General features: G+C 35.1%; 3 protein-coding genes across 4 annotated transcripts; all 3 read left to right on the top strand.

Moving 5' to 3' along the window:
* Positions 1-5,111: 5,111 nt before the first annotated feature.
* On the top strand, positions 5,112-8,642 carry LOC143556579 (protein STICHEL-like 2). Its single transcript, XM_077045867.1, has 7 exons — positions 5,112-6,709; positions 6,791-7,010; positions 7,103-7,282; positions 7,369-7,563; positions 7,636-8,185; positions 8,258-8,315; positions 8,410-8,642. Exons 1-7 carry the CDS (start codon positions 5,288-5,290, stop codon positions 8,443-8,445), a joined length of 2,661 nt encoding a protein of 886 aa, XP_076901982.1. The 5' UTR covers positions 5,112-5,287; the 3' UTR covers positions 8,446-8,642.
* A 2,263-nt stretch (positions 8,643-10,905) lies between these two features.
* On the top strand, positions 10,906-13,845 carry LOC143556580 (pentatricopeptide repeat-containing protein At5g50280, chloroplastic-like). Its single transcript, XM_077045868.1, has 2 exons — positions 10,906-11,702; positions 12,497-13,845. The coding sequence occupies exons 1-2, from the start codon at positions 10,906-10,908 to the stop codon at positions 13,812-13,814; spliced, it is 2,115 nt and encodes a 704-aa protein (XP_076901983.1). The 3' UTR covers positions 13,815-13,845.
* Positions 13,846-15,079: 1,234 nt separating this feature from the next.
* LOC143556578 (uncharacterized) lies at positions 15,080-20,095 on the top strand. Of its 2 annotated transcripts, none has more exons than XM_077045866.1 (11): positions 15,080-15,252; positions 16,366-16,585; positions 16,677-16,769; positions 16,845-16,946; positions 17,025-17,192; positions 17,274-17,362; positions 17,958-18,079; positions 18,171-18,346; positions 18,421-18,705; positions 18,804-18,951; positions 19,599-20,095. In XM_077045866.1, exons 1-11 carry the CDS (start codon positions 15,113-15,115, stop codon positions 19,958-19,960), a joined length of 1,905 nt encoding a protein of 634 aa, XP_076901981.1. In that variant the 5' UTR covers positions 15,080-15,112; the 3' UTR covers positions 19,961-20,095. The 2 variants fall into 2 exon arrangements, with proteins under 2 accessions (XP_076901981.1, XP_076901980.1); XM_077045865.1 differs by having other exon boundaries at positions 18,165-18,346.
* The last annotated feature ends 4,209 nt before the right edge of the window (positions 20,096-24,304 follow it).

Genomic DNA, 24,304 nt, shown 5'->3' with positions numbered 1-24,304 from the left:
TGGGCTGTAAATATCTCTTCGGTTTTTGATATCTTGAAACCAAGCCATTACATCTTCTTCATTTACTTTATCAAACGTTTCTTTTTCGACCGCACAAACTAAAGCATTGTTCAAATACTCATTACCCATTCGATTGCGCAAATCCGTCTTAACAAGCTTCATTTTAGAGAAACATCTTTCAACGGTTGCAGTTGCAACCGGTAAAACCAATGCTAGCTTCAATATCCGATAAATCAAAGGAAAAGTTGTGTGTTTTCCGGTTTCCACAATTACACGAGCAAGATCACCCATTCCACCAAGTTTTGCAAATTTATCATCTTCCTTTAAAGTGTAATAAAAGGTCGTAAGATCACCCGGAATACACCATCTTTCTTCGTTAGTAAAATCATTCGGATACATCTCTGAAAAAGCCACTATCTTAGATATGTCAAACTTGGAAAACGAATCGCAAGGATTTAAACCCGACATATTTTCTAACAAAGTAGTTGAGACCTCACTAAATATATTTCCAAGTTCTTGAATTTGCATATCCAATACCATATTAAAAACTTCAACCTCAAAATGATGTCGATTAGTAATGAAATACTTCCGGTTTCTTTTATTACCATTACTTTCCTCCATATCTAACATCTTAATCTTATTTTTTTCACAAAAAGATGTAACTTTTGCCAGCATCTTGTCAAATCCGGTTTGTCTTAGATTATTCAATGCTCGATTTGTCCCGTTTATCAACTTAGACGCTTTCAACAAATCTCGACTCTTTTTTTGAAGATGTTTTGATAAAGCATTTGTGATGCCTAAAATTTCGTCCAACAAGTGTATATAAAACACAAATTCAAGAGTCTTAACATATGATAGAATATCTTTCGCATTGTATTTTTGTTGCACACTATCTCCGTCTAATTTAATAAATTGAAGCACCTCAACAACTTCCGGGAATAATTTTAACAAACTTGTGATTGTTTTATAATGAGAACCCCATCGCGTGTCTCTGGCTCGTGCAAGAGAAACCTCTTGATTTAATCATTTTCCTGTTTTAATCTCACCAAAAAGAATTTCATTTTTCACCCTCTCACTTTTTAACTCCAACATCATATCTTTTCTTTTGCAAGAAGCACCAACCATATTAATAACCATGCCAAGAGGTTCATAAAATTCTTTAACACCGATATGTTTTTTTGCAACAGCCACAATCATTAACTGAAGTTGATGAGTAAAGCAATGTATGTAATGTGCTGATGGATTATCTCTTAAAATCAAAGCTTTTAATCCATTAAACTTTTCTCGCATGTTGCTTGCACCATCATAACCTTGACCCCTGACCTGTGTGAACAATTATAAACTATAAGTATAAGATACACATATAATATATTTTATTAAAGTTTGGTCTTTATCTTTTGATTGGGTTTAAAACATATATTAGTTGGGCTTAAAATTTTAGCCGGAACGTTATTTTTTTCTAGCCGTAACAAAACACGAAAATCGGCCAATTTTTTTTTGTACACTACCCGTAAAAATTTGAGCCGTAACAGAGGCTATGGCTCGGCATAAGGTATGTCCGCCCTTGTCGGGAGGCGGCTTTCCCGGCGCCGTGGGACTCCATGGATGCGGATGACCTTATAAACAAATTGTTATCACATGATATGGTCTTTGGGATTGCTAGATGTGGGAATTTATTTTTAAATTTATCAAAATGGGCCTTATTTTATGTTTTGCTTTAGGTCCTAAAAGGGTTGTGACCTGACTCTACCTATCAAACACGTTACGTAAATGCATTAGAGCATTCACAACATATAACATATTATTTATAAGACATTAGTTTTTATCTTCCGTATTACGGGGGTTGTTTTATATTGTTTGTTATAATATTTATTTATTTTTTTAATTTATATTTTTTATTGTATGAAAGTTAATAATATACGTATGGTTTGATGATAAATTGTTTCACAAATAAATGAGATGTTATAATCCGGTTTAAAAGTTATATGGTTTTGATGAGACCAAGACCCGTTTATTTTTTTTTACCATGAAATTGGTTTTTTAATTATAAATAATATTTATGATAGTTAATAATATACTTATGGTTTGATGAGACCCAAGACTCGTTTATTTTATTTACTATCAAATTGGTTTTTTAATTTAAATAATATATATATATATATATATATATATATATCTTTTTTTAAAATAAATAAGATATTATTTTTTATTATATCCTATTTTATAGGATTTTTACATAAATAATTTGGTGAGAGCAATTTTTAATTTAATGAGATGTTATAACCCGTTTAAGAAATATCTGGGTTTGGTAATTTCAAATTTCAACAAATATTAGAAAATTATAAAGTATGAATAGTGTTTTTCAAAGTTTACTCATTTACAATTAACATTTTCTCTTTTTTTTTTCTTCACGAACACTTTCAACCACACTCTAAAAGATAGAGAACATGCTCACGTCTTATGGATAATATCTATAATATATATAAACGAAGACATAAAAATCTTACGTGTCGCGATGTGGTCGCTCCCCCTTTTTTTGGAGTCACCAGATTTGCTTGATTTTTAAATTGTGGATTCTCATGCATTTGACTCGAATTCATGGGTATGAGAGAGAAAATGTAATAGTGTATGTATGAAAATGAAGATGTAGAATACTTAGATTTTAAAGTAAACTGCGGTTTTCGATCATGCAGTTCGTTCAAATATGCGGTTTTACTCCAATTGTTTTAAATTTGCGATTTTCATTCTTGTAGTTTCATTTTGTTTGCAATTAAATCCGAATTCATTAACCTAGTTAAGTTTGGTCGTTAGACCCATCAACGTGCCCCTCACGTGAAGGGTAGACTGATGGGTTTAACGACCATACTTAACGGGTTTAGTGAATTCGAATTTAATTGCAAGTGAAATAGAACAACGGAAACAAAATTCGTAAATTTAAAACTATTGGACTAAATTAAAAGATTTGAACAAAACATAGGGGGTTTTTGGGATTGCTTATTTTTACCAACTTATAACTTAAACTTTTTAAAAAATAATAAGGTGTTTGACATCGCATATATTGTGAGAGTAAAAGTTTCATAAATTATACTTTTGTAACTTATCAAACTAATGAAAAGTTATAAAGAGATAAAATAAAAAAATCCCAAACACCCCCGTAATAACAGAAATCATAGTTCAATCTAAAATTTATCATCTATCAACGTGTTGATAAACATATATATTGATAAGAACATAAAGACAAACATCATTTTTTGTTTTTGTATGTTTAATCCCATTTTGCCACCAGAAATATTGTCATGAGTGTCTTGACTCCCAAATGTTGCAAGCAACTGTTCTCCCCTGCAAAATAATAATAATAATAATAATACTACAAACCAACCAGCTTCATAGAGAGAGAGAATCTGACAGCCATCCTACTGTTATTATCCTAGAGAGAGAACACTCGTGACTGCAATGGCGTATACATCACCCTTCCTCCTCATAAATAATACTATCATTTACACCTCTCACATTCACACTCACACTCACATTCTTCTTCGTAAGCTCACTCACCAACATTATCTCTGTTTTAGTTTTAGGGTTAGGGTTTTTTAATTATTCAATCAATCAATCGCCCCCAAAAGTCTTCGTAATCCCGTAATACTCGCATCCGAGTCCCGAGACCTCAACATTATTATTATTATTATTATTATTCTCATCTCAGGTACATTTTATATCTATCTATTAATTTGTCGTTTCGCACACTGTTTGTTTGTATATACACTTCACATTGTACAATATACTATTATCCCTAAAGTCTTCCATTTTGAGCTCCGTGAACCTGCATTTTCCATTTTGTCAAAATGACATGAAATCAGAGTACTAATTTGTCCACTTGAGCTTCAATTCCTCTTAATTGTTGTTTTTTTATGTTTGCTCTGTTTTTGTTTACAGGTAGTGAACAAGGTAAACCTTCTGTGCTATTATTATTATTTTTAATTTTTGCTATTTTTGTGTGTTTGGTGGTGATGTATAGATGCTTTTGTGTTGTTATCTTAATCTTCCCATTTTAGGGTGCTAAATATGAAATGTGAGGTGTTTTAGTTATTATTATTATTATTATTATTATTATTATTTCATTTCATTTTTTTTTTCATTTCACATTTTAAGTTTTTAGCTACTAAATTGGTATTTTGAAAATGATATTATGATGATCTGTTACTGGTTTAGATTTTTTTTTTCAAATGTTTAAAAAAAATTTAAAAGATTAAAGTTCCTTGCTTTTGTGTTCTTATCTTAATCTTCTCATTAAGGTGCTAAATATGTAAAGAAATGTGAGGCTTTTTACAATTTTTATTTTTTTTTCTTTCAAATTTCAAGTTTTTAATTGGTGTTCTGAAAATGACATTGTGGTCTGAGAATTTCCTTGCTAATGTTCAGAAAAAATAGAAGATTAAAGTTTCTTACTTTTTTGTTCTTATCTTAATCTTCCCATTTAGGGTGTTAAATATGAAAAAAGGTTATCATTTGAGTATTTCCACTCTTTTTATTATTATTTTTTTAGCTACTAAATTGGTATTCTGAGAATGATATGATGATGATCTGTTTATGGTCTTTTTCAAATGTTCAGAGAAATAGAAGATTAAAGTTTCTTGCTTTTTTGTTCTTATCTTAATCTTCCTATTTAGGGTGCTAAGTATAAAAATGTTGGGCATTTGAGTATTTACACCTTTTTTTTTATTATTATTTTTTTAACTATGAAATTGGTATTCTGAAAATAATAATGATGATATCTGGTACTGGTTTAGATTCTTTTTCAAGTGTTCAGAAAAATAAAGATTAAAGTTCCTTGCTTTTGTGTTCTTATCTTAATCTTCCCATTTAAGGTGCTAAATGTAAAAAATAAAAAATAAAAAAATTAGGCATTTGAGTATTTCTGCTTTTTTTTAAACTACTATATTGGTATTCTGAAAATGACATGATGATGATCTGGTTTAGATTTTCTTTTACAAATGTTCAGAAAAAAAAAGAAGATTGAAGTTTCTTGCTTTGTATTGTTATCTTAAACTTCCTAAATTTAGGTGATAAATATGAAAAAACAAATAAGGTATTTGAGTAGTTTCATTTTTTTTTAAAATTTACATTTTATGTTTTTAGCTACTAAATTGGTATTCTGAAAATGATATGATGTTCTGGTTTAGAATCTTTTTCAAATGCTCAGAAATAAAAAGATTAAAGTTTCTTGCTTTTTGATCTTTTCTAGGAGACTGCTTTATGATTTTGTAATAATTCACCTTTTTTCAGGTTTATGGTTAATAACCTGAATTTGGAGATAATGGACGGTCGAAGACATTCGGTTGATCTTCCGATCTCGAAAACATTAATAGCTCTTCGACGAGTAAGATCACTTAGAGACCCTGACACCAACTCACTAAGCAGATTGTCTAATTTTGTTGATAATATAAATTGGGAAACAAATTATACCAATGAGATTGTTCTTGAACACGTAGATAACTGCCAGAACAATTTGGGTTTATTTAAGGCTAGGCATAGTGATGATCATGTAGTTAATTGGGAGGCATATCATGCTCAAAATACACATAAACTTAAGTCAGGGCTATGCAATAATTACAATGATTTACCATGCACGATGCCCACAAGAGATTACATGGAGGGTATGGCTTCATGCAATGAAGCAATGGAATTGTTTTTAGATCCGCAAAAACAAGATCATAAAGGGTTTAATAGAAGATCAAACCGTCGGAACCGTTATAAACCGTCTAAAGTTGTAGGTGGTGATGTCTTAAGTTGTGTAAGCAGTCCATGTTTATCTATCAGTGATGCTTCATTTGGTGGGTCCAGTTGCGGGACACCTTTGTATGAAAATAAAACTGTTGATAATCAAGAAACCGATTATGACGGGTATGGAATCGAATCTTGTTGGTCAAGTACTCCAGGATTCCAGGAACTCGGTGTTTCTAAACATTACGGTAACGAAACAGCTCCGTTTTCTGAAAGTCCTAGGTGCCTGAGTCAGAAATTCAGACCAAAATCATTTGATGAATTGGTGGGACAAAACATGGTGTCGAAATCTCTTTTGAATGCAATTTCAAGTCAAAAGATTGCTTCTTTTTATCTCTTTCACGGGCCCCGCGGAACGGGGAAAACATCTGCAGCGAGAGTTTTCGCAGCTGCTTTAAATTGTTTATCACCCGACAAGAAAAAACCATGTGGAATTTGTCAAGAATGCACATTGTTTTTTGCGGGAAGAAGTAGGGATGTGAAGGAACTAGATTCAGTTAGTATGAATCAGGCTGAAAATCTTAGATATCTTTTAAAGAATGCCATGCTGCCGCCAGTTTCATCAAGTTTCAAGGTTTTTATAATTGACGAGTGCCAGCTAATGCACGGGTCAACATGGTCAACTCTTGTGAATTGCATTGAAGAAGTATCACGTCATATTGTTTTCATAATGATCACTCCCGACCTCAGCAATCTGCCACGTGGAGTCATACCGATGCCCCAAAGATTCCAGTTTTTAAAGATTGGTGAAGCGGATATTGTTCAAAGATTGGTGAAAATTTGTTCAGAAGAAGGATTTGATTATGATCATGTAGCTTTAGACTTCATTTCTACACGATCGAATGGATCTTTAAGAGACGCAGAGATGACTTTAGAGCAGTTGAGTTTGCTTGGAAAAAGAATAACAATGTCACTGACATATGAAATAGTGAGTGAATTTATAACTTTTGTTATTTTTGTTTTATGTATATCAAGATTCAAGATTTATGTTCTTTATGCATCATTACAGATTGGTATCGTTTCTGATGAAGAGTTACTTGAGTTACTAGCTATGGCTTTATCATCCGACACCTCAAATACAGTTAAACGAGCTCGAGAGCTAATGAGATCAAGAATCGATCCTATGCAGTTAATACCGCAATTAGCAAATCTAATTATGGATATTCTTGCTGGGAAATTTCAGGACGATGCTTCCGAGGTTAAAAGACAGTTTTTCGAAAGACATACTTGTTAGTAAATTTCATCACTACAATACATTTTCATTTTCTAAATCATATTATTGAACGTATGTTAACCAACTACCTTTTTTTGTATATTTTAGCTGAAGCTGAATTGCAGCAACTTAATAATGCTTTGAAAATACTATCTGAAACTGAAAAACAACTGAGAGCATCTAAGAACCAAACAACATGGCTCACTGTCGCTTTATTACAACTGAGCTCTGCGCCGTCATTCAATCCAAACGATTCAAGTTTGTGTGTAAGATCAGAACACCCAAGAGGTATGAGAAACTATGAATGTTGTGAATAAGTTAAATAAGAAAATATAAAAAATCATCCTGTATTTAAATTTCTTTCGTTTTATTAGTTTCTGCTGACGAGAGCTTAAAACATCTTGTACTATCTCAATGCAACCACAACAATGGATGCGAATCAGAAACGCTAAAAGACAAAGTGGCACTGGAGTTGATATGGAGTAGATCCATGGAATTATGCAAATCTTTTTCGCTTAGTAACTTCCTTAAAAGACACGGGAAGCTAACTTCTGTTTGTTTTCACCAAGGTATTATTATTATTATTAATCTTTCTTGAATCGTGTTAGATGTATTGACATTGTTACTTTTATTTTACATAGGATTGGCGGTAGTTGAACTTGAATTCCAGCATCCCAAATATGCATCACAAGCTGAGAAGTCATGGAAACTGATTGCAAGTGCATTACAAGCTGCATTGGGCTGTAACGTTGAGATCCGGATCTGCCAGTCGGACAATCCAAAATATAAGAAATCATCATTTAGATTATTTGGTTGTGCTAGGAGAAACAAGAAGCACATCACCAAGTTATACGAAAACGCTAACAATGCGTTGGATAGTGGGCCCCATGGGTTGCATACTTGCGAGAGAAAAGAGGCAGCAAGAGCGATAAGAAATAGTGATGGAAATGCATTGAGTGTTCACTTTTCTGGTCAAGAGCCATGTCAGCAGCCGTGTTGTTGTTTTCCTCAAAGTGTGAAGCATCATAAGAAGATTCGTTCGTTAGATTCGTCTATGACTAGCGAAACTGATAATAATCTTGCTTTGGCTGTTTCTGAGACGACGTCATCAAAAACATGTTCTTGCACCGGTGGCGCTTTTGTCATTTGTGGTTTATGCAAAAAATTCACTTGTTGCGTTGGATTTGAAAGGTTAGATTCTTTGTTTTACTTAACTATATTTATTTAATTACGCGTAATGTAACATTATTAGCAACTGTGCAGGCAGAAAAAGGACTCAAAAGTGCATTGTTGGAAATCTCCCATGGTTCCTTTAAAGAAGGTACCGACTACCGATATGTAATGTTATGTACTTACATTTTACTACAAATTATGATCTATGTTCAAAGTTACAGTTTTTTTAATCTTGAAAACAGGCGTGGCGGCTGAGGCTTCGATCGCAAGGATCATAGCCTGATGGATTAAAAAGGTCTGCTAACGGTGTAAGTATTAATATTAAAGTTAACATATACAAGAGCTCATGACAATTCTAGATGTTTTGCTGTTGTTTATCATGAGACTTGTAGAATATGTACTACTATGTTTAAGAAGGATTTGTCTATAACTTTGAAAGATTCTAATCCCTTAATATTGAAAGATTCTCTCTAAAGTGTTTGTTAAAGTTTTATTACGAGATAAGTTTTATAAAATTTGAAGTCTAAATGAAAACCGTCCTGGAGTTGGTGGCCTAGTTACAGTCTCTTAAACGTTCAAAGGTTTTGACTTCAGAGTTCGTGTTTCGGGAAGTATAAGGAACTTGTCTTTTAAAAACGAAACCCGTGTTTGAAGGTGGGGGAACATTGATGTGAGTTGGTTTTTGGATTTGGGGATAAATATTCGATTGATGGACCCACCAGATGATTTTCAGTTTTGTCCTCTTTGGATGGATCATCTAAAATTGTTCCTTTGAAAACTGAACCTGTCTTGTCATCAGTTTGATTTGTATTTCTTACAACAATCATACCGAGTAAAAATCTCGTATATGCTATTGGTAACGTTTGTGAAATGTGAGATATGGACAACCATATGGTTCATACATATAGATACTCGGTATTTGATCATAATATGCAAAATATGATATAGGCATAAAGTGCTTTTAGCGGGATCTCAACATCAGCAAACAAACGAGGATTAAGAGGTCTTATGAAATCCTTGATATCCAGGATTAACACGTCGGCTAACAGATTGTATTATTTTGCCATTGCTTCATGTTCTTTGGCACCTCTAGCAATTGTAGCGTTTTTAAAATAACCATAAGATAAGAAGGCTCTGGTTCTGGCATTGATTCTATGAATTTATCCAGTATATATCACCAACCGGACCCCATAAAGTTCGGACTTGCCTTGGACGTTGGAAGTTGGATGATTTGAACAATTTTTACAGTCAAATGGGTTGATTTGAGTCACTCGTTTCATATTAAAATGTGGCAATACTAACTAGCTAACTTAAAACAAGTGATTATGAATTTTCAAAGGAAGAACTCAACCGTTCTTGTTTGATCTACGACCCAGTTTTCGAAGGAAGAACTCAGTAGGCTCATTTTGGTCATGTTTCGTTGAATTACGACACAATTTAACACTATCACATAATTTACCCATTCCTACCAACCCTAGTTACAATATTTAGCTTTTACTTGTGAAAAGACGGTAAAAAAAAGCTAATTACATTTTGTCATTATAACAAAAGAGTTTTCATGAATATATAAGCTTGCAAATGCATTACTATTTACTAGCATATGGATATTTAATGACGTGTTGTCGATCCTAGTACGCGTAACCGGCACCAGAAAACACATACAGTATATAGAAATGTAAAAATACGTAACCTACGCCACATGCATTATACATGTTTGAACTTTGAATGCACGTAACCAGTGCCGAAAACTAAAAGCAAAGCTAAAATGCACATTAATTAAAAAACAAAATTCTTAAATCAATCCGTTTTGACCCGAAACTCATTCTAAACCAACTCCTTTCAACCCGAATCCATCCCAAACCAAAATAACCTTTATTGAATCCATTCAGACCCATAACCCGAACCCGCCCGACCCGAATATAGTTGGCCGGCTAGTAGGGGTGCAAACGAGCCGAGCTGCTCGCGAGCTACTCGAGATCAGCTCGTTAAAAAGCTTGAATGAGCCGAGCTTAATCGAGCCTGAGCCCGAGCTCAAGCCTAAAAGTAAGCTCGTTTAATAAACGAACTCGAGCCCGAGCTTCACTTATCAAGCTCGAGCCGGCTCGCGAGCTTAAACGAACCTGCCATTTATATAATTTTTTAAAAAATATATTTAATAATTATTAATATATATATATATATCATGTTATAAAAATAAATAAATAATATATATTATTTTATACATAAAGTTATAATAGAAATAATATATAAAAATAATTATATTATTTTAAAAAATAACTTATAAATGGTAAACGAGCCTAGCCTGAGCCAAGCTCGAACTTGAAAATCTACTCACGATTCGAGCTCGAGCTTTGGAAATAGAGCTCGAAACGAGCCAAGCTCGAGCTCTATGTAAGTTTAACGAGCCGAGCTCGAGCCTGGTCGAGCTCGGACTCGGCTCGTTTGCACCCCTACCGGCTAGGGGTGAAAAACGAGCCGAGCCTGAGCTTAACTAGGCTCGTTTAACTTACATAAGCCTGAGCTTGGCTTCGTGAGTAGATTTTCAAGCTCGAGCTCGACTCATACTCGTTTACTAAATGAGCTTACTTTTAGGCTCGAGCTCGGGCTCAATCAAGCTTTTTAACAAGCCGATCTCATATAACTCGCGAGCAACTCAGCTCGTTTGCACCCGAATCATAAAATTGTGAGACTCCAAAGTCCACCCAGAGGAGCTTGAAGAAGCTGGGATATAGATAACAATGGCCGCCACCGTCAGCCTCCGCCTCAACCACTATCCTCCACCGTCATCATCCTTCACTCCACCACCGTCCACCACCACCCATCTCCACCGCCACAAAACCCGTCTCTCAAAACCCAGAAAACCCATCACTCTCTCCGCCACAAAACCCCCAAATCAAAACTCAATCTTCCTTCCATTCCTTCAAAACCCACAACCCGAACCCGATAAAAAAAACCAACCCATCACCATTACCGACCCAATTCACCAATTCTTCAAATCACAAACCAATACCCATCTCCCAGACCCACCTCACGAAGGCAAATTCACCCTCCAAAAGAATCGCCGCTCCGCCTGGCACCTCTCCGAACCACCCGAACAACCCGAACAGCCCGAAACCCAAGATTTCCTAACCGAACCCGAAAAACCCGGAAATGAATTTATGCCAATTAGTAATAGAAACAATAATGTGAACGAAATCATCGAAATTGCGAGGAGTTTACCCAACAATGTGACGCTAGGCGAGGCGTTAGGCGGGTACGAAGGGAAATTAAGTGAGAGAGACTGTGTTGAGGTGTTGGGGTTAATGGGTCAAGAAGATGGGTTGGTAATGAGTTGTTTGTATTTTTTCGAGTGGATGGGTTTGCAGGAGGTTTCGTTAGTTACGCCGTGGGCGTATTCGGCTTTGTTTCCGGTGTTAGGGAGGGCGGGGATGGGAGATAAAGTTATGATTTTGTTTGGGAATTTACCGGATTCGGTGGAGTTTAAGCAAGTTCATGTGTATAATTCGGCTATTTCGGCTCTTGCGTGTTGTCGGAGGTATTTGTTTTTAGTTTTTTTATGTTTATTGTGTAATACATTGTTGCATAGAATTAGATTATCATCAGTTCATGTGTATGATTATGAAGATATATGTGAAATTATGTAAAGGTACTTACTTTACCTATTCTTGATTTGAGAAATTAATTGTCGCAGTGCGAAAGCTAGTAAATAATAATAGATAAAATAATTCTCATGAAGATTCTGAATGTCGATTTGCCAAACTTTTGAAATTACAAAACAAATATGAAAAAAAGGGCCTGTCTGCCTTCAGTCTTGATGTAAACATTATATTTTATTATAATTTATGTACTTTAGTTGGGAAAATATATATATATATATGTATATGTATATGGAAGAGTGAAATTGATACATTAAATAAGAGCCTAAATTACTTAGGACAGCTAGAAAACGCGTAAAGCTAATTTTGAAAACGTTTAAATGTTACGAAACTTGTTGCAAAAGTCTTTTTTTTGGTGGAATTTTTTTTGGGGGGGGGGGTGGTTGTAAACGATGGAAATTGGGTCTGACAGCTTTGCCACGGGTCCGGCTTTCCGAGACCTTTCTGTTGACCAGTAATGGGCCCCGCCACTCCACTTGTAGCCAACGTTATGCCCTTTTTAAGTTCGGGCACTTATCTGTTTTTCTCGATAAAGCTGGCCCATATAAGATTCTGCTAACTCTTGGATCGGCTCCTCATCGTTAATTAGGGGAATTTACATATGTTTTAACTTTTAACAATGTTTATGCTAGGATATATTTTGTAAATCTTGAATTTCGAATTTTTGTAATAGGTACGATGATGCGTGGAGATTATTTGAGAAAATGGAACAAGACAACGTTGAACCGGATCATGTAACATGTTCTATAATGATCACAATCATGAGAAAAAAGGGCAACAGTGCAAGAGACGCGTGGGAGTTTTTCGAAATGTTGAACATAAGAGGACTTAAATGGAGTTTAGAAGTCATGGGCGCGCTAATTAAAGCATTTTGCGACGAGGGTTTAAAAAAAGAAGCACTTATTATTCAAGTAGAAATGGAGAAAAAAGGGATCGCGTCTAATGCAATTATCTACAACACGATTATCAACGCATATAGCAAATCAAATCAAATCGAAGAAGCCGAAGGTTTATTTGCTGAAATGAAAGCAAAAGGAATTGTTCCCACCACGGCGTCGTATAACATTTTAATGGACGCGTACAGTCGAAGAATGCAACCGGAGGTAATCGAAAGATTAATTATAGAAATGGAAGATATGGGTTTAAAACCCAATGTTAAATCGTATACTTGTTTAATCAGTGCTTACGGGCGCCAAAAGAAAATGAGTGACATGGCAGCTGACGCGTTTTTGAAAATGAAGAAAAATGGTATAAAACCGACGTCTCATTCTTACACAGCTTTGATGCACGCGTATTCAATCAGCGGGTGGCATGAGAAAGCTGACATCGCATTTCAAAACATGTTACGTGAAGGGGTAAAACCGTCAATAGAAACCTACACGGCTTTACTGGACGCGTTCAGACGAGCCGGTGACGCAGAGTCGTTAATGAGAATATGGAAAATGATGATTAATGACAAAGTCGAAGGAACGCGAGTCACGTTTAATATTTTGGTTGACGGGTTTGCTAAACAAGGTATGTATAGTGAAGCGCGTGACGTGATATGCGAATTTGGGAAAATCGGTTTTCAGCCGACTGTTATGACGTATAATATGCTGATAAACGCGTATGCACGTGGAGGGCAAGAAAGTAAATTGCCACAGTTGTTGAAGGAGATGGTTTCGTTACAATTGAAACCCGATTCGGTTACTTATTCCACCATGATTTATGCTTATGTGCGTGTTCGGGATTTTAAGAGGGCGTTTTATTATCATAAACAAATGGTGAAAAGCGGGCAGGTGCCCGATGCTAAATCGTATCATAAGTTGAGGTCGATTTTGGATGTGAAGGCTGCTACGAAGAATAAGAAGGATAAGAGTGCGATAATGGGTATAATTAGTAGTAAGTTGGGTTTGGTTAAGGTTAAGAAGAAAGCGAAGAAAGATGAGTTTTGGAAGAACAAGAAGAAATGGTCACCGGCTCGTGGGTCGGATGCAGTTGGAAACAGATGATTCTCGGGTTTGAGCTTTCTCGTCTTGTTCTGTAAGAAGGAGAGACGGGTTCGGTCCTTAAAACATGGATTTTGTAAACAACTTTGTAACTGATAATTTAATGTTAAGATTAGCTTCAACAGGTTGGTTCACAAGGTGTAAAGAATGTTTTGTTGTTTGATTACACACTTTAGATATGTATAGAAAATGTTGTATGTTTTTTTTATGTGAGTGGTATACAAGTTTTCTGGTTGTTATTGTGTCTAGGAATTAGGTTGTTTGGATCTCTAGGGGGGTGTTGTGAGTTGTGGCTTGAGTACCAGGATGCAAAAGAACCCGAACCGGACTGGAAACCGAAACATTTGAGAGGTATTTGGGTATAAGACCGGATATGTAATTAGTTTTAAAAGTTTTTGAGGGTATGGGATGGGTATGATATTATGATACTCGTTGGATTATTTGAACGTGTTTACCTGCATCGAATCTAAATGTATTTGAATGATACATAGTTTTAAAAAGTAGAATAAATAGTATTTGCAATTCTAAGAAATTTGACATTATTGAAATAATAAAATCGTTACATGAGTAGTTGAATATGTAGTATTTTAAGTCGGTTTTAAGATGAGTTAGGAAAAAAATTTTTGTGTAATGTACATTTGAACAAGTAAATTTTAACCACATGAGACCGAAAACGGATATACCCAACACTCGTAAACCAATAGGTAATAAGTAACATGCACCTGACGAGTATGACACTATTTTAGAATTGGACATGAACTTTTATTACTAAAGACCGTGTGGTTCAAGATAATTTTTAGTTTTAAGTCATCTTACAATACTAAAAAAAATAAAATTACTAGAAATTGATTTCACTTAATATCTACTTGTTTTTCCTTGTGCAAAGAAAATAATTTAACTAAAAACACTCGTATCGAAGTAATAAATAAAACACACAATCCTATACGTGTATGTTTATAAAAATATCAATCCTAATCAACATACACTTAAAACATGTAATTCAAACACAACCAGCTAACCTATAAACATACACAAGTCTAGTGGGTCGACGTTCTGTGATTAAGTTATAATAATGATAATAATACGATGATGAGTTAAGTACATGATCATTTACTAAATTTGATTATGTTCACACCAAATATATTCTTCTTCTTATTATTTTATAAAAAAACATAATTTTATAAAAAAAACATTATTTTATACAATGGAAGACTATATAAATAAACCCATCACACTATTGAAAACATTAGTCATCCATTTTATTCTTCTTCTTCAGCCTCCAACCACTCCACCCTAATAACATGTCCCAACCACCGCCGGCCACCACCACCGCCGCCGCGCCGGAGGAAAGCTCGATGCCGCCGTCACGACCTAAAATAGTAATAGCTGACCTCAACGTTGACCCTCCTACAGATAATGAAACCCTTGATTCTTTCCCCAGGTCTCTCTTACATTTCTAATTCCAACATCTTATTATTATTATTATTATTGTCTGTAATTTATATGCTAATTGAGTGTATTGGGCAAACCCACGGGTTTCAAGTATACCCGTTAATAATAATAATTGGGTAATATGTTTAATTAAAATGAATAAATAAAGAAAATTATGTCGGGTTTTACGGGTATATAATGGGGTAAATGGGGATATGTTATTGGGTAGTCGGGTAATCAGGCATGTTAAAAATTCTATACCCGTCTGAAATCCTTGAAATTTCAAAAGAAACTTCATACCCGTCTCATACCCTAACGGGATAGGTAATGCTCGTTTTAAATGTTTCGGGTTCGGGTTTCATCGGCATCCCTAATTTGAACTTTGGTGAGAATATTATAGAACTGTTATTTTATATTTTGAATGTTGAGAGTAATATCATTTTAAGTAAAAGTATTTATGGTATTGAAATATTTGATGACTTGTATTGAATAAGCGATCCGATTACTATTGGATACAGTTTCCTACTTATATAATATATCAAATACGATATATTCCATAAATGTATATAGGCTGGTAGTTCACCGCAGTTTGAGCGGGAGTAAGACGCCACAACTGCTGAGAGAGCCCTTTGGTGAAGATGTCGGCGTACTGAAACGCGGCTGGCAGATGAATAACACGAATGCAGCCTAAGCGGACCTTCTCACGAATAAAATGGATATCAGTCTCAACATGTTTGGTTCGGTGTTGTTGAAACTGGTTTTCAGATAAGTATCACCGCTGAAATGTTGTCAAGATACACAATCTTAGCCTTGTTTAACGGAGCATGCAGCTCTACAAGAAGATTGCAGTTTGCACATCCTTGAGGCTTCCAGCACTGGATCGAGAAATAGTCGGTTTTCGACGACCAAGAAATTAAATTATCCTGCAAGAATACATAATAGCCTAAGGTTGATCTCCGTGAATCCAGAAAACCTCCCAAATCAGCTTCGGAGTATTTCGTAAATATATCTAATGCGATATATTCCATAAATATATCTAGGCTAATAATAGCATGTATTTATAACTAAATAATATCATATCTGTGTAATAGACGTGGTTTTAACTTATATATATGTTGTGTAGGTTAAGTAATGAAGAAAACAATCAAGACAAGCTTAGTTTTGTTGGCAAAGATTTGGATACAGTTGAGCTAGAAAGTAAACAATCTAAAAAACTTGGCAAATCTCGTGCACGAATCGGTAAGATGGAATTCCCCATCGATTGTGGAGCCGATGCTGAAGGTGATCATAACGGTCCAGGTGCCCCGTCGTCTCGTGAGGAAAAAGTCAGCAGCCTTAAAACAGTGAGTTCTTATCTTTGTTGAAATAATATAGTTTCTGTAATGTTCGACAGATTTTTATGTGTGATGTGACCGGTTCCCTGAATGTTTATAGGGTTTGGTACATGTTGCGCGGAAGATGCCTAAAAATGCACATGTTCATTTTATACTAGGCCTAATGTACCAAAGAATGGGACAACCGCAAAAGGTGGGAATTCGGATCTTGCATTTATTAACTTATTCGGTATTATATTTTTGCACTAACGTTTAAGGATTTATTTAGGCGGTTTCTGCATATGAAAAGGCAGAGGAAGTCTTGCTTCGTAGTGATGAAGATATCGACAGGCCCGATTTACTTTCTTTAATCCAGACTCATCATGCTCAGGTACATTACATCTTTGTTATTACAGAAAGCCATATTCTTACAGTTATTAGTTTATCATCTGTTTATGTGAACTTGCAGTGTATTTTGCTGGGAAGTTCAGAAGAATACGGTTCAGGAAAAGAATTAGAGGGTAAGGAGCTCGAAGAAGTTCTTTGCAAGTTAAACGAGTCAATGGCATCTGATGTTAGGCAAGCATCCGTCTGGAACACTTTAGGTGTTTTGCTACTTAAATCAGGCCATTTGCAGGTAAAGTAATTTTTTTTTCCATTATTGCCCTCATCACAAACACAATCACGTTTACGATCCATCATTATTGTTTGTTTGTAGAATGCTATATCAGTCCTTTCATCTTTACTCGCGGTTGTCCCTGAAAACTTGGATTGCATTGGTAACCTCGGAATGGCTCATCTTCAAAAGTAAGAACCTCACTTTTAAACAGGGGTAAATTAGTAATTTTATGTAAACAAGCCGAGTCCGAGCTCGACTAGTCTCAAGCTCGGCTTGTTATGACTTACCGGAGCTCGAGCTCGGCTCGTGTCGAGCTCTTTTTCAAAAGCTCGAGCTTGGCTCGTGGGTTGCTTATTCAACCTCGGGCTCGACATGTTTATTATATATTAATTAATTTATATACATTTTTTACTTATTTTTATATATTTTGAGAAAAATCTTAAATGAGCCTAAGCTCGGCTCGAGCTCGTGTAGTACCTTAAACGAGCCAAAGCTCAGTTCAAGCTCGACTGAGTAATGTAAAACTAATACATAGAAATCCAAAAGGAGGTAAAACTTAAACATACACAAGGCTCGTTAAGGCTCGACGAGCCTAAATGAGCTTTCAATACAAGGCTCGAGCTCCGGCTCGATAACTTAACAAACTTTATTTGAGGCTTAGACTCAGGTCGAGCTTGTGAACGCTCGGTTTGTTTCGAGCTTTTTATCGATCCAAGCTTGAGTAGCTCACAGCGGCTCGGCTCGTTTGCACTCCTATAACTGACTTTTATACTTGTCATCCAGTGGAAACTTGGAACTTTCAGCAAAATGTTTTCAAGACTTGATCTTAAAAGACCAAAGTCACCCTTCGGTTTTTATCAACTACGCTGCCCTTCTTTTGTGTAAATACGGTTCTGTAGTTGCAGGTATGTTAATTATTGTTAAGATATAAACTTGTTAAGTAGACTCACCGTGTTAAACTGTTAATGACATCAAGGGCTCCAATTTTAGGTGCAGGGGCTAATGGTGACACTGAGGCGTGTTTGGATAGAAACACGGCAGTTAATGTAGCAAAAGAATGTTTATTAGCCGCTGCAAAAGCCGACCCAAAAGCTGCACATGTGTGGACTAATCTTGCTAATGCATATTACATGGCTGGTGATCATAGACACTCTGGCAAGTGTTTAGAGAAGGTTATTATCGTCTTTTTCTGTTATTAGTCATGTCATATAAACGATACACTTATTCAGTTTTGAATTAATTGCAGGCTGCAAAATTGGAGTCTAATTGTTTGGCAACTCGATATGCGGTTGCTGTTCATCGGATCAGGGAAGCTGAAAGGTCACAAAACCCTAGTGAACAGCTTTCTTGGGCCGGAAATGAAATGGCTTCGATATTAAAAGAAGGGGACTCACTTGCAGTTGGGCTGCCCATAGCGTGGGCCGGGCTTGCCATGGTCCACAAGGCCCAACATGAAATCACAGCAGGGTTTAAAATTGAACAAAATGAGTTAATGGAGGTTGAAGAAAGAGCACTTCACAGTTTAAAGCAGGTGGCTTTTCGCCTTTGAGCCTTCCATTTATACCTAAAAGAAAATGAATAAAATTATACGGAAGCATCTAAATTTTGTGGGCCCGTTTTGTATTTCAGGCGATATCAGAGGATCCGGATGATCCGGTCCAGTGGAATCAACTTGGGCTTCACAGTCTTTGTATACAAGATTTTAAAACATCCCAAACATACCTCAAAGAAGCCGTTGCTCGTGATAGAGAATGTTCATATGCTTGGTCAAATCTAGGTATTTTCTATAAGTTATTAATATATATATTAAAAAGGGGATTACATTCCTCTCACAAAGTCACTATTCATTTTTTTAATATTTTATTAATTATTATAACCACTAATTCACTAATCACAATTCCATAAATAAAAGTAATAGTTTTTACTTCCTTTATTATAAATTTATTTTCAACTAATTAAAATATTTAACCAGCTATATTTTTAAACGCTAAACTTGGGCAAGTGTCGGCTTTACATATTTTATTTTTTGTTAAACAATTTTCTTAAACTTTGCTTTCATATTTTTATAGCTCGCCTTTAAAATATTTTTTTGGATTACTAATTTATGTTCACGAATTTGTGTTGGTATCGCTGATATGAACCGAATTTGTGTTGGTTCGCAACAGTAACATGCCGGTCTTTTTGGTTTCACATTTGAAAATTTGTTGTATTTGATATTGACGGGTTTATTTCTTTTGTTTAGTTTCGATGTCGTAACTTTATACAGACTGACTTTGCATTGACTTGCACTAGTTTATGGTTTAACGTTTTTACTTATGTTTTTTGTTCGATTTAACGTTCCCGTCGCGAAGCGCGGGGTTCTAAATTCTAGTTTTATATTAATTTAAACCACAAAATTTATTTAACACTGCAACGTCACACCAGGTATCGCTCTGCAACTATCGGATGCGTCATCTTTACAAGCCGAAGAAGTATATAAACGGGCCTTATCGTTGGCAAAGCCCAAACAGGCCCACACAATATTTTGTAATTTGGGGAACTTTTACAGACAGCGAAAGCAGTATGAATGTGCAAAAGCTATGTTTACTAAGTCTTTGGATTTACAGCCCGGTTATGCCCCTGCATATAATAATCTCGGGCTTGTATTTGTTGCTGAAAGGCGGTGGGAAGAAGCAAAGTTCTGTTTTAATAAAGCTTTTCAGGCGGACCCGATGCTTGATGCGGCTAAATCCAATATGATTAAAGCAGCGGCTATGTGTAGAGTATGCGCGCCGCTTCTTAATTGACTTTTGTATGTGAATGTTGTTTGACTTGAATGTTTTACTCAGTTCTTGGATGTTAGTGTTTGTAAATTGTACATATTGCATATATTTAGTTCAATTTTCAATAATCTTTTGTTTCCTTTTTTGGTTTTGAGGCTTTGGTATGTGTAAAAAAGGAAATTACACACAAGTGACTAAAAACCATGCATGGAACCACAAAATCGATAAACCGAGCCAGAACTCGTGTACTCGGTTATAGTCATATTAAATTACCGGTTTTGGTCGAAATGAAACATGAAAAAAATAAGTAAACGATACTGGACGAGTTGTATGGTCATTGGGTTCAAGGGACGTTTTATACAAAACCAATTTTAAGTAGAGAATCATATAGCAGTATAGTATATGTGTAGGTAGTAGATAGGTTATTATACATACAAAAACAATGAAATATCATACACAAGAACTATATATTTGAGATGTCATTCATACGGTAAAACATTCTTATTCGGTTTCATCAATTCGGAACTAGGATAAACAACCGGTTTGAGAGAACCTGGTTTGCACCAATCTCGAAATCCTAAATTTATAATCGGTCTGAGAACCTTTTTTGAAATCGGTTAAAGTTTATAAGCTGGTGTTAAACCCAAGCCAGCCGACTTGGTTTTAAACCCAAACCTATTTGAAACTCAACTTATCCCTTATAAACAAGTTTCAAAATGACCTTATCCCTGCTAAAAAAAAATGTTGACCGCGTTTGAACGAAAATGTATCAACCCGATCCTATTTGAGCCTAGAACCCGACTTATACCCCAAAAAATATACTTAACAAAAGTTGGACCCCAAAAATTAATAGGTGTGGGCTGCATATGGGACTGAAAGTAGGGATGACAATGAAACGTGAACTGTATGGCAGTATGAGTATACTCGAAACATCTAGTATGGGTATAGGTCATTCATTGGACAAGGTATGGGATTGCTTTTAAAGTTTTTTACGGGTATGAGATTTTGTGATATACCCATTTATCTAACTCGATTATTGTTTGTTGAATGCCATTATTGTTGGTTCAAAAGCGCACACACGAGTATATAAACGGAATTATTTGCAAACACTCAACATAACTTTAGTTAAAAGTGAAAATAAAAAAATAGCGAGCAAGATTACCACCCATCACAAAAGAAAATGAAGTTACTAAGAAATCACTACTCCACATTCAAGATTTCAAGGTACCATCACATTAATTATTAAGCTATAACTAAAATAAATATATATTGGGGTCTAAATACAATTATGTGCGAAAATTTAATTATCTTAATGCACAAATACATCCCGTCACTTGCTAGTCACCTGTTAAATAAGATTTTCTAAAATACATCAAACACTAATTTTCATTCCAATCCTGCAAACAATTATACCAATACTTGTATTTCATATCACCATCACTATTATATCAATATTTTCATATTGCCATAATGATGTATATATTTTAATAAACTCATAAATAATTAATACATGTCTTCTTTTGGCCACGGATCACTCTTACACGGCCGAATAACTATGAAATCATTTGACTATGCACCAAATCAGATGTATTGTGGATGTACAAGACATGTTTTGGAAAATGATGAGGTTGAAGATATTGAGGCTAGATGTACGACACCAGCATCAGCGCAGTAAACTCATATTTCTATGACACCACACAAGACAAGGGAGAATACTCCACTACATACTGACAACTGCCTATTTCCGAGTCCACCAATTCCAACAAAATAGTTTCTTTCAGCAAAATCATAACTGCATAGACATGGTTATTAGAGGGTTGATGCATATTGTGAAAATTCCAACTAAAAAGTTAAGAGAGTCTAAGTTTATCATTATCATTTTGAACGAAAATTCAAAATGAGAGATATTTTGGTACTTACAAAAAAACAAACAAACAAACCAGAACCATATGTTAATTTTGAATATGAGACAAATATTCAAAGGATGTTAAAAGAAAACATGGGGTGGAAACGGTTCGATGTGGCTTTGGTTTAGTAATAACCATGGCTAGAGAAAAAGGAGGTAATGGCTACAAGGGTGAGAAAGAAAGATGGTGAATTGAGAGTGAGGCCAGGGTTCAAGCTTTTATGAAGGATGCATGGTTGATGGTGATGGGTCAAGGAGCGTCAGCGAGATATCCGGGATATGGTGTCGAGTTGTTATTGTTGGTTCAGTTGTTACAAGACGGGACCACACATAATTCACAAGATATGCGAAACCAATTAAAACTACATAGTTTTGATTAAAAACTTCTATTTAATTTTAATCATTTCCATATTTATAAAATTTCATATCTTAAATTACAACTCGTCTATTTTTTATGCTTTAGAAGGTGAAAACGTGTCAACTCTTTTGATTATAATGTATGTTTGAAGTTTCATCCCAAAATTCAATGTCTCAAGAGCAAAATAATTAATTTGGTTGTTAAGTATTTATAAAAAACAAAGTTTTTGCAGGTTTTTTTAAGATGGAATTTTAATGTTTTTATTGATTAAATTTGATTTCCATTTATTTTTAATTGAAGTATTATCTAAGACATCATCACGAATACGAAGTTTTTTTTTTTTGTATTGTTATTTATTATTGAACGGTTATATATAACCTCATTGTGAATACATTAATTATATTCAAAAGAATAATAGAATAATTTAAGAACGTCAAGCCAATTATGTACGAGTTGATCCAAAGGATTAAAAACAAAGTTATGTTTTGTGGTAGAATTTAGGTAAACTTGAGGGAAAAAAATGTTTTGAACATTCAAGATTACTATATAAAGATTATCATAAAAGAGGAATGCAGTTTAATTAAATGAGGGGTTTTAATCAAAATTACGTAGTTTTGATTGGTTTTATGTATAAGATTACACGTCTCACAACACCGTATTCATTTTCCCAATATATTAATATATAACACAAATGATAATAAACCTTTTGTTTTTCATCTTATTGTTATTTATTTTAGATATATCAAGAGAGCATTTTAGGTATATCAAGAGAGCATAAGTGTCTAGGGGATCATAAAAATTTATAGTGTAACTCGCACGTTGTTGTGTTCTCATTTCTTTTATCCAATTTTCCTTATGGCTTTTGGGTCGGGTATACCTAAGAAATATTTTTAATAAACTAAAGGTATGCCCGATGTCTGACTGGTAATTACTAATTACCTGATGGATACCCGACGAGTTTTTTAGGTTGGGTATTGGACAAACGTTATGTTTACCTAAACCTGTCTCAAACCAACTTAACGTTATCTGATAAACCCTTTAAGAGGTCCAGACTCCAAAAAAAATACAAGGAAAAGATATCAACACTTGGGGCTAGGCTTGTAAACGAACCGAACATTCAGTAAACAGTTTATGAACCGTTTTGTGGGAAGTTCGTTTATTTAATTAAACGTGCGAACACGAATATCATGTTTCATTCACCCGTTCACTTACGTTCGTGAATGTTTGTCTGTGTTCATTCATATATGTTCACTTACATTGGTTTATTTACGTCTGTTCGTTTATGTTCGCTCATATATGTTCGTCCGTTTATGTTCGTTTAACCCATTAAACTATGTAACTTTACAATTTTTATAAACAACGACTACGTTATGTAAATAACAACACAACACATATCTGTTTCTCACTTCCATGCAAAAAATTAAAATCCGTAATTGCCCTTATAGATGCTTTTAAACAACTATAATAGATAATCATGTACTTTCAAACAACTAATTTAGATGTGTCTTAACATTTTATATTTGTTCATTTGTGTTTATTGAAATCCGTTCATTTCTGTTTGTATGCATTCATTTACATATGTTTATCTATGTTCACGAACTGTTCATTTAGAATGTTAACGAATGGACATAAACGAACAAGAAAATTTGTTCGTCTAACTGTTTGTGTTTGCTCATTTCGTTTACATGCCTACTTGGGGCAATTTTTCTAATGTCTATTATTCATGCAGTATAGATTTGGTCCTAAAATCCGGTTCTGAATTCGACCCGGAACTGGTTCTTACCCATAACCGACCCACAAGTACGACCTGGTATATACCCGGAACCGGACCCGCCAGATGCTGTTCCACCCTTACCCAGTCAAAACCCGACCCTACACGAAACCTAAGGTTCCTACCCGACTCGGCTTTGACTTTTGTTGACCATACCCGGAACCGGTTCCTAACAATACCCGGTTTGTGCACCTCCAGGAACCGGACCCGTCCTACCCGACCCAAGTACAAACCAGGTTCCAGATCCGGAATCGAACCCGAACGGGTTCCACCTCCACCCGGGTCGGGTCTTGACTTTGTTGACCAAATTCCAACCCACCTGAATCGGCCCAA

The sequence above is a fragment of the Bidens hawaiensis genome, unplaced genomic scaffold, assembly GCF_021521415.1.
Source record: "Bidens hawaiensis isolate Kalapana, Puna unplaced genomic scaffold, B.hawaiensis_p1.1 tig00018651_1, whole genome shotgun sequence".
Taxonomy (NCBI): Eukaryota; Viridiplantae; Streptophyta; class Magnoliopsida; order Asterales; family Asteraceae; genus Bidens; species Bidens hawaiensis.
This window is presented reverse-complemented; position numbering and strand designations above follow the sequence as displayed.